The 11,148-nt window shown below is 47.7% G+C and overlaps 1 protein-coding gene across 1 annotated transcript in view; it reads left to right on the forward strand.

The window, feature by feature from the left end:
* Positions 1 to 9,963, forward strand: part of LOC137560854 (E3 ubiquitin-protein ligase TRIM39-like) — a 10,517-nt gene extending 554 nt beyond the window's left edge. The window contains exon 2 of the mRNA XM_068272008.1: positions 8,041 to 9,963. Within this exon, the coding sequence (XP_068128109.1) occupies positions 8,051 to 9,586 (1,536 nt within the window). The 5' untranslated portion in view covers positions 8,041 to 8,050 and the 3' untranslated portion in view covers positions 9,587 to 9,963. The remainder of the gene's footprint in view (positions 1 to 8,040) is intronic.
* The last annotated feature ends 1,185 nt before the right edge of the window (positions 9,964 to 11,148 follow it).

Raw genomic sequence — 11,148 nt, forward strand, 5'->3', positions numbered from 1 at the left:
ATATTCCTTGCTGCCCCTATATCTGCCTAATACCCCTCTATCTACCTCACTGTCTCCTATCTCTGCCTAATACCCCTATATCTGCCTCCCTGCCCTCCACATCTGCCGGATACCCCCTATAGCTACATCCCTGTCCTTTTATATCTGCACAATACCCCTATATCTACCTCCCTGCCCTCCATATCTGCCTGATACCCCTATATCTACCCTCCTCTTTATCCACCTAATACCCCTATCTGCCTAATACCCTATATATAACTCCCTGCCCCTATATCTGCCTAATACCCCTATATCTAACTTCCTGCCTCTATTACTGCCTAATACCCCTATATCTGCCTCCCTGCCCCTATATCTACTTAATACCCCTATATCTATCTTCCTGCCTCCTATATCTGCCCAGTGCCCCTATATCTAACAACCTGCCCCCTATATCTGCCTCCCTGCCTCCTATATCTGCTTCACTGCTTCTATATTTGCCTAATACCCCTATATCTAACTCCCTGCCCCCTAGATCTGTCTAAAGCTCAATCTACACGATACGATTCTTTGTGCGTTTCGATTACGATTCTATTTACGATCTGATTAAATCCGACATGTCCGATTGGGATTCGATTCAATTTGCCATTGCAACAATGGCAAATCGAATTGAATCGAATCGAATCCCAATCGGACATGTTGGATTTAATCGGATCGTAAATAGAATTGTAATCGAATCTCACAAAGAATCATATCGTGTAGATTGGGCTTAACTAAAGCCATTTTTTTAAATCGCAAGTGCATGTAGTTTTAAAAACGCATCGTATGCGCTTTTGCCTGCGTTTTTGATGCGTTTGCGTTTTTCTTGTAATTGCGGATTGGCTAAAGAATCCTTTGTTTTTTTTCTAGTTTACATTTCAACAGTAATCAGGAAATTGCAGAGTCTTCTGGGATACTGACTTCTGAAAAACGCGATGGAATCGCATTGCATTGCATTGCGTTTTTCATGCGTTTTTCAAGCGCTGCGCTTAAAAAAACGCAGCAGGCACTGCGATTGCGTTTTTCTAAAAACGCATCGCACCAGTGTGTACAGGTCATCACGATTTTCATTATTTTTCAAAAGACCTTGCAATTTTAAAAATGCATGCGTTTTTAAAAATGCAGCGCAAGCGCAGCAGTGTGTACAGGCCCTAATACCCCTATATCTGCCTAATGCTCCTATATCTACCTCCCTGCCTCCTATATCTGCCTAATAACCCTATATCTACCTCCCTGCCTCCTATATCTGCCTAATAACCCTATATCTGCCTCCCTGCCTCCTATATCTGCCTAATAACGCTATATGTACCTCCCTGCTCTCATATCTAATAACCCTATATGTACCTCCCTGCCTCCTATATCTGCCTAATACCCCTTTATCTACCTCCCTGCCTCCTATATCTGCCTAATAACCCTATATCTGCCTCCTATATCTGCCTAATAACGCTATATGTACCTCCCTGCTCTCATATCTAATAACCCTATATGTACCTCCCTGCCTCCTATATCTGCCAAATACCCCTATATCTACCTCCCTGCCTCCTATATCTGCCTAATAACCCTATATCTGCCTAATACCCCTATATCTGCCTAATAACCCTATATCTGCCTCCCTGCCTCCTATATCTGCCTAATAACGCTATATGTACCTCCCTGCTCTCATATCTAATAACCCTATATGTACCTCCCTGCCTGCTATATCTGCCTAATAACCCTATATCTGCCTAATAACGCTTTATGTACCTCCCTGCTCTCATATCTAATAACCCTATATGTACCTCCCTGCCTCCTATATCTGCCTAATACCCTTATATCTACCTCCCTGCTCTCATATCTAATAACCCTATATCTACCTCCCTGCCTCCTATATCTGCCTAATACCCCTATATCTGCCTAATAACCCTATATCTGCCTCCCTGCCTCCTATATCTGCCTAATAACGCTATATGTACCTCCCTGCTCTCATATCTAATACCCCTATATCTACCTCCCTGCCTCCTATATCTGCCTAATAACCCTATATCTGCCTCCCTGCCTCCTATATCTGCCTAATAACCCTATATCTGCCTCCCTGACTCCTATATCTGCCTCCTATATCTGCCTATTACCCCTATATCTGCTTCCCTGCCTCCTATATCTGCCTAATAACCCTATATCTGCCTAATACCCCTATATCTGCCTCCTATATCTGCCTAATACCCCTATATCTGCCTCCCTGCCTCCTATATCTGCCTAATAACCCTATATCTGCCTAATACCCCTATATCTGCCTCCCTGCCTCCTATATCTGCCTAATACCCCTATATCTGCCTCCCTGCCCCCTATATCTGCCTAATAACCCTATATCTGCCTAATACCCCTATATCTGCCTCCCTGCCTCCTATATCTGTCTAATACCCCTATATCTGCCTAATAACCCTATATCTGCCTAATACCCCTATATCTGCCTAATAACCCGATATCTGCCTAATACCCCTATATCTGCCTCCCTGCCCCTTATATCTGCCTAATAACCCTATATCTACCTAATACCCCTATATCTGCCTCCCTGCCTCCTATATCTGCCTAATACCCCTATATCTGCCTCCCATATCTGCCTAATAACCCTATATGTACCTCCCTGCTCTCATATCTAATAACCCTATATGTACCTCCCTGCTCTCATATCTAATAACCCTATATGTACCTCCCTGCCTCCTATATCTGCCTAATACCCCTATATCTACCTCCCTGCTCTCATATCTGCCTACTACTTCAATATATATACCTGCTGCTCCCTGCCCCCTGTACCCTTCTACCTATCTGCTTCTCCCCCCCCCCCTCCCCCCCATATATGAGTGTATTTACCTACTACCCTTGTATCTACCTCCCATATCTTGTTACTGCCCCTATAGCTACCTAGCTGCCCTCCATATCTGCCTGCTACCCTTGTATCCACGCACTTCCCCGCCCTGCCTCCTCACTGTTCAATACTATGGGGTAACCAATAGACCCTGTTCCCCTCCCCAGCGCGACCAGGGCAGGTGCTTCACCAGGGAACTTGCCCCAGGGCCCTGAGCCAGCTTCTGGGCCCTTCCAGGTCTCCAGCAATTATATAGTGGCCCCTGCAGTGCTTTCATCAGCATAGCGACTCACCTGTCCCGGCCGATGCGCTCCTCCATTAGTCCATGCACTTCTGTGTTCATCCCCACGGGGGCGCCTCTTCTCAGCGACCTGCCGCATGTTGTAATGTAATATGCCGCCTGGTCACTGAGAAGATGCGGGGCCAGAAGAGATGAAGACGGGAAGTCACGGACTATGAAGGAGCGCGCAGGGCGGGACAGGTGAGTCGCTACACTGCCGAAAACTCTTCAGGGGGCAACTATAACGTGGGGTGAGGGGGGGGGGGCGTCAACCAACTGGGGGAGCTAAAGGGAATTTAACAGACACAAAGGGAACCTTATGGCACTTATGGGGGCCTCCAGGTTATGTGTGCCCCAGGGCCCCATTGTAATAGAACAGGCCCTGAGTGCAACACCATGGGCCATTCACCACTCCCATCCCACACAGACTTTCTGTCTCTGTCATTTCATCTGTATCTCCCTTTTCCTCATAGTCTCTGCCCCCCTCCCTTTCCCGTTTCCTCTGTCCCTTCCATTTCCTCTATTTCTCCCCTTTCCTCACTGCCTCTGTCCCTCCCGTTTCCTCTTTCCCTTCCATTTCCTCTATATCTCCCCTTTCCTCATTGCCTCTGTCTCTCCCATTTCCTCTTTCCTTTCCATCTCCTCTATTTCTCCCCTTTCCTTGTTTCCTCTGTCTCTCCCGTTTCCTCTATACCTTCCATTTTCTCTATATCTCCCCTTTCCTCACTGCCTCTGTCCCTCCCGTTTCCTCTTTCCCTTCCATTTCCTCTATATCTCCCCTTTCCTTGTTGCCTCTGCCTCTCCCGTTTCCTCTATACCTTCCATTCCTCTATTTCTCCCGTTTCCTCATTGCCTCTGTCTCTCCCATTTCCTCTTTCCCTTCCATTTCCTCTATTTCTCCCCTTTCCTCATTGCCTCTGTCCCTCCCGTTTCCTCTATACCTTCCATTTCCTCTATTTCTCCCCTTTACTCTCTGCCTCTCCCGTTTCCTCTATACCTTCCATTTCCTCTATATCCCCCCTTTCCTCATTGCCTCTGTCTCTCCCGTTTCCTCTATACCTTCCATTCCTCTATATCCCCCCTTTCCTCATTGCCTCTGTCTCTCCCGTTTCCTCTATACCTTCCATTCCTCTATATCCCCCCTTTCCTCATTGCCTCTGTCTCTCCCATTTCCTCTTTCCTTTCCATCTCCTCTATTTCTCCCCTTTCCTTGTTTCCTCTGTCTCTCCCGTTTCCTCTATACCTTCCATTTCCTCTATATCCCCCCTTTCCTCATTGCCTCTGTCTCTCCCATTTCCTCTTTCCTTTCCATCTCCTCTATTTCTCCCCTTTCCTTGTTTCCTCTGTCTCTCCCATTTCCTCTATATCTTCCATTTCCTCTATATCCCCCCTTTCCTCATTGCCTCTGCCTCTCCCGTTTCCTCTATACCTTCCATTCCTCTATTTCTCCCCTTTCCTCATTGCCTCTGCCTCTCCCGTTTCCTCTATACCTTCCATTTCCTCTATATCCCCCCTTTCCTCATTACCTCTGTCCCTCCCATTGCCCCTCACCCTCTATCCTGCACATCATGACTAGGAATGATCAATGAGATGCAAATAGGTTAGAGTTGATGCAAAATTATATTACACATTTATGGAAATTTATGTTTGAAAACAGACCAATCAAATCAAGGCTAGCATTACAATGTTGCATCAACTCAGAACTATGGACATCTCATTGATCGTCCCAAGGAAGAGAAGTGCAGTATTCCTACACCTGAAAGAAAAGGGACACTCGTGGGGATGGAGGGGACACATTTTGGACAGAGCAGGAGAAGGGGGGACATTCATGGGCAACATACAATGCTAACTGATCTGGCTTGCCTGGATGTTTTGGGGTCAGATCCAGGGCTGGATTTATCCTAAGGCACTGTAGGCTCGTGTCTACAGGCGCCTGATGAAGGAGGGGTGGCTCACTCCCTGTGTGCATCTCTCTTGGCAATCCACTAACGAAACCTCCCTTTAGTCAGGGACACCTCTAGCTACTTACAGTGGATCCGGGATAAACTTGTACACATAATTGTGTTTCTTTCATATAATTTATAGGGCATTCCTCAAGCCAAATACTTTTTTTTGTTCTAAAAATACTCTAATTCCCTATAAACTAAACAAGCCTCGCCCACAGCCAGAGCCAGATTAAGGCTAAATGGGGCCCTAAGCAAAGTAACTGATTTGCCCCCCCCCCCCCCCCCTCCCATCATGTCGTAATAGAATCAGAAGATGCAGCTGCACAGCAACATGCCGCACACACCGGGGCAGCCGAGCTACTGGTTGCTATGGGCAACAGCCCGCTTTCCTCTGTGGGTGCACAATGCAGGGAATAGCAGCTGCAAAATGCAGAGTGAGAGATGAATGACTGGGACATTTGCACTCAGGGGCTGGGGCACCCCTGTGAAGAGGGCGCCAGATATCACAGCAGCAGCACTTTCCCCCTGCATCTCCAGCCTGGCAATAGCAGAAATCTCTGGACACCGCCAAACCAGAAGCCGTTCCCCAGACAGAATTACATAACCACCCCCACCACCGAACAACCGATTACCTCCCAAACTAGACAGCCACCATGCAGCCTCCATCCTAGTAAATACGATAGTCCAGCAGAGAAGACAGCCGCAGCGGGGCAGAATGACAGCACGAGATGACTCACATTCACCTATTGCGATCCAAGCAATGGAGGTCCCGTCATCCGGAGCCCATCTGTCTCCTCTAGAGTGCTGCTGCTCTGTTACTACTACTATTACTACTTCCTACTTCCTGTCTGATCTGAGAATCAGGAAGTTCAGAGCGAGCGGCTGCACTGTAGAAGAGACAGATGGGTTTCAGATGACGGGATCTCTATCGCTTGGATCATGGATAGGTGAGTGAGCGTTTGCCATCTGCTGCTATCATTCTTGCTGCAGCTGTGGTTCTCTGTGGGAAGGGAGGGTGGAGTGGGCAGCGGCAGAGCACACAGTAGCAGGAGGGGGACCTAGGAGGAGAGCCTGGCTCTGAAGACAATCAGCAGCGCACGGCATCATTTGACAAGACAAGACAAATAACATTTATATTGCGCTTTTCTCCTGGCGGACTCAAAGCACCAGAGCTGCAGCCACTAGGACACAGTCTATAGGCAGTAGCAGTGTTAGGAGACTTGCCTAAGGTCTCCTACTGAATAGGTGCTGGCTTACTGAACAGGCAGAGCCGAGAGTCGAACCCTGGTCTCCTGTGTCAGAGGCAGAGCCCTTAAAGGGACTCCGAGCAGTGCCTGTGGGTATGCCTTTAAGCATACCCACAACTAATTAATTACATCCTCACACCTACCAGCACGATGTTTGTAATTATATCCCCCTGGGTTCCTTATATTTCATTGCATTGTGCTGAATCGAGCTGCCGACTTTGGAGAAAAGTCGTCCTGTGTAATACAGCCAGCTATTTTTGCTATTACACTAAGATTGCTATTACACTAAGAGGCCCCTCCCCCATCCCTCCCACCCCAGCCGTCACACACTGATTGCTATTACACTAAGAGGCCCCTCCCCATCCCTCCCACCCCAGCCGTCACACACTGATTGCTATTACACTAAGAGGCCCCTCCCCATCCCTCCCACCCCAGCCGTCACACACTGATTGCTATTACACTAAGAGGCCCCTCCATCCCTCCCACCCACCCCAGCCGTCACACACTGATTGCTATTACACTAAGAGGCCCCTCCCCATCCCTCCCACCCCAGCCGTCACACACTGATTGCTATTACACTAAGAGGCCCCTCCCCATCCCTCCAACCCCAGCCGTCATACACTGATTGCTATTACACTAAGAGGCCCCTCCCCCATCCCTCCAACCCCAGCCGTCATACACTGATTGCTATTACACTAAGAGGCCCCTCCCTCATCCCTCCCACCTCGGCCATCACACACTGATTGCTATTACACTAAGAGGCCTCTCCCCCATCCCTCCCACCCCAGCCGTCACACACTGACTGCTATTACACTAAGAGGCCCCTCCCCATCCCTCCCACCCCAGCCGTCACACACTGATTGCTATTAGACTAAGAGGCCCCTCCATCCCTCCCACCCCAGCCGTCACACACTGATTGCTATTACACTAAGAGGCCCCTCCCCATCCCTCCCACCCCAGCCGTCACACACTGATTGCTATTACACTAAGAGGCCCCTCCCCCATCCCTCCCACCCCAGCCGTCACACACTGATTGCTATTACACTAAGAGGCCCCTCCCCCATCCCTCCCACCCCATCCGTCACACACTGATTGGTATTAGACTAAGAGGAGCCCCCAGGGCCCCCAACACCCTAATCTCTTGTTATCTGGCTCGCAGTCACTGCCATGTATCCCCTTTTCTTATTTCTCTCTGCTTCAAACACAATAGGAGAATGATAGCTGAGTGAGTTGTGTGCCCCTCCTACACTGCACCCTGAGGCTGGAGCCTCTCGCCTCTGCCTCGGCCCGCCCCTGGTGTAGACAGTGGGATCGGCTGTCAGGAGGGGTGAGTTGATCTGCCAGGCGGATCACTTGTGGGTTAGGGGGCCGCTGTACACATGCTTGTTTATTGTCTGAGGCGGTCGTTATTGGCCTTTACTCTGCAAAAGGGATGACATATCTTGTAAAACAGAAAAAGGTTTCTAGCTGCAGGTGACTTAATTGTTCTTTGGAGATGTGGTTGAACTCCCAGGAGGTATGTCGTTTTTTTCAACCCAACTAACTATGTAAGGAGAACCTTAACAAAAATATCTCCTGTGAGAAAAGTTTATTGAATAGAATTAAATATGAGTCCCAGTCACCTTCCCAATCGTTGCAGGAATGTGTACGACTTGTTTTGGTTTGTAAATCTGAAGTTTTCCTTTCTTTTCTTTTTTGTCTCATTCTTAGTCTCTCTGTGATGGCCACTCTGAAAGAGCAGCTGAAATGTGGCATCTGCCTCAACATCTATACAAGTCCTGTAACCCTGAGGTGTGGACACAGCTTCTGCCAGGCCTGCATCGATGTGTTTCTGGACACGCACAAAAAGTCGGTCGGATATTCCTGTCCTGAATGCAGAGAGAGGTTTCAGAAATGGCCACCACTGCAGAAGAACATCACGCTGTGTAACATAGTGGAGGACTTCCTGTCTACTAAGCCAACTCGGCCAAGTCAGGAATCACCTGAAGTCTTCTGTACTTTTTGCAGTGACTCTCCTGTGCCAGCTAGAAAATCCTGTCAACACCTGGGAGCCCACGAAAAGGCACCAGAACACATTTTCCATGACTCCACTGCTTCCTCGGAGAACAGGAAATGCTCCGTCCATAATGATAAAATTCTGGAGTATTTCTGCACTGAGGACTCTACCTGTGTCTGTGTGACCTGCTGTCTGAAGGGAAACCATCGATGTCATGAGGTAGAGACAGTGGATGAGGCCTGTGAGAAACGGATAGATAAGTTGAAAAATATTCGTCGGGAAATAATGAAAAAGAAACAGGAGACTGAAGAAAGAGTCCAGAATCTGGAAGAACGCAAGGGACTCGTCCAAGAAAAAGCTGATGATGAAAGACATAGAGTTGCTGCCTTGTTTGTAGACCTCAGGAAATGGCTGGAAAACCTGGAGAGCAGAGTCATGTGTGACATCACAAAGGAGGCGGAGAGTGTTTGTCTGTCCTATGATGATGTCATCAGGCAGCTGGAGATAAAGATTGAGGAGCTGTCCGGGAAGATGCGTCACATTGAGAAGTTGTGTAACATGACCGACCCCCTGACTGTCTTACAGGAATCACACACAGGTGACTTGTACGTCACGGAGGACAGACATGATCATCAGCTCCATGATGAAGGGGATCTGGATGTGGCTGTCATCTCAAACTCATTACACACAGGACTATCAGATATCGTGTCTGGCCTAACTGGCGGGATCTATATACAGCCTACAGACATACAGCTGGATGCAAACACTTCTAGTGGTAGTCTAGATTTATCCGATGACAGGAAGACTATATCCAGGACACTCATAATGCTCGATCAGTCAGAAAGCCCAACGAGGTTTTGCTTTCCTTTTGCAGTAAGCACCCGGAGTTTCACCTCAGGGAGACATTACTTTGAAGTGGATGTTGGGTCGTCACATAAGTGGCAGGTGGGGGTGTGTTTCCCCAATATTGCCAGGAGAGGAATGGAGTCACTGATTGGAAATAATGATCTGTCTTGGGGTGTGGTCAGGAATGGAAACCATTGCACAGTGACACATGACAAGGCAGAGATCCAGTTCCCTTTCACTTGCCGTAACAAAGTCAGGGTGTATCTGGATTATGAGTCCGGGCAGATTTCCTTCTATAGCGTGCATTGTACCATCAGACATCTCCACACCTTCACTGCCACCCTCACTGAGCCCCTCCACGCTATCATAGGTGTGTGGGACGGCTTTGTGAGGATATGTGAGGGGAATCATTGATTTATTACTATCATTTCGGATTTATATTGTGCCAGTACCTTCTACGGCGTAGATATATGGAACCTGAAGACAACGTTGACCTCACTTTGAAGGACATTTGGTGAAGCCAGTAGGATGAAGCAGTAGGCTGACCACTGCACTATTTGTTCCTATAGGTTATACATACATTCAGGATTTATCTCTTCGAAACAAAAAATCCACCGCATTTCAAGAAGTTCTGTGGAGTTCTGCTGGACATGGCTCCTCCCCCTCCCCTATGAATGGACAGTGATAGGCTCCTGTTGCCAGTGTCATGTGTTAACTTGGATTATGTCATTCAACCCACACCTTCATCTCATCGTTCTGTTACTATTTCTGTACTTTTTTTATATGTGATGTTTGTCAGCTGCGTGTAATGTGAGAGTGGAGCAGATTTGTTAAGTCTCTTATGTTGTAAAGATTGCTATTGCTTCTCAGGACTTTTCCTCCCAAATAAAGTCTGTAAAGTGTGAACATGATGTTTCCATATCTTCTCTGATCGCACATTTTGCTTACAGTGAAACATGACACACCCGATCAGCAGTGTAGCTGTGATTCTGAATCTTATTGGCAATAATGCTTCCACTGTATTGTTCTATCAGATTGTGACTAATCAGAGACAGGATTCAGTACTTTTGTGCTCAGAGCATACTGAGAAGGGGCTCAAAAGGAACTGAGCGCTGTCTGAAAGTGGTCCTGAACATAGAAATTTCTCCCTGCTCTAAAAGATAAGCAGCAGCATAATAGCCTTTAAAGAAAAAAACATTTCTTTGTTACCGCTGATACAAATCCTGCAATAAATCTACAGGGCTTCTACTTCCTGCTTTCATGGAAGCAGGCATATTAACATCCTGTGTTTACAAATTAGCTGCTCTGCTGAGGCAGCCAGCTGACTCAGCTGAGAGATCAAATTACATTTTGTAATTAGTCACAGATGAGGGTGAATTAGACAGGCTAAACTCTCTAAATACATACAGGGTGCATTTCTCTATGTTTCCCTTTTGCTCTGTGCAAGAGTTCAGGTCCACTTTAACAATTTGTCAAAAGATTGCGATTTTGCGTTGCCGCATTCCCAGCATTTTTAGCGATTTTCATTCCAGCGAATGAGAATCGTTCCGCGATTGCCAGGAAAATGCTGCGTGTAGCATGTTTGCGATTGGAGATCAATGCAAACGTGTCGCAGTTGCTGCAGTGAGAGTGACCCAATAGGATTACTTGTGCAGCAGGGCTCTGCTAATCACCGGCGATCAGCAAAACGCAAAGAGCCTGAGTGCGAATGGGCCCTAAAGGGAGGTATGTAAATTGTGGGTGCTGGGGGGCGGGGTGCAGACATTTACTTACCCAGCGGGGGGCCCCTCCCCCTATATGGACGCCTCCATATTCCAGCCCCAGTGCCGCAGCTTTATCCTATCTATGTCCCCGGCAGTCGCAATGCATGCTGGGAGATGTAACTCCCATTGATGTGGTTATATTTCCTGACAAGGAGATGCAATCACCGGATATCACCGCAGGAAATCTAACCTATGCCATGAAGGGTGGGAAAT

Source organism: Hyperolius riggenbachi, chromosome 3 (assembly GCF_040937935.1).
Source record: "Hyperolius riggenbachi isolate aHypRig1 chromosome 3, aHypRig1.pri, whole genome shotgun sequence".
NCBI classification, from domain to species: Eukaryota; Metazoa; Chordata; class Amphibia; order Anura; family Hyperoliidae; genus Hyperolius; species Hyperolius riggenbachi.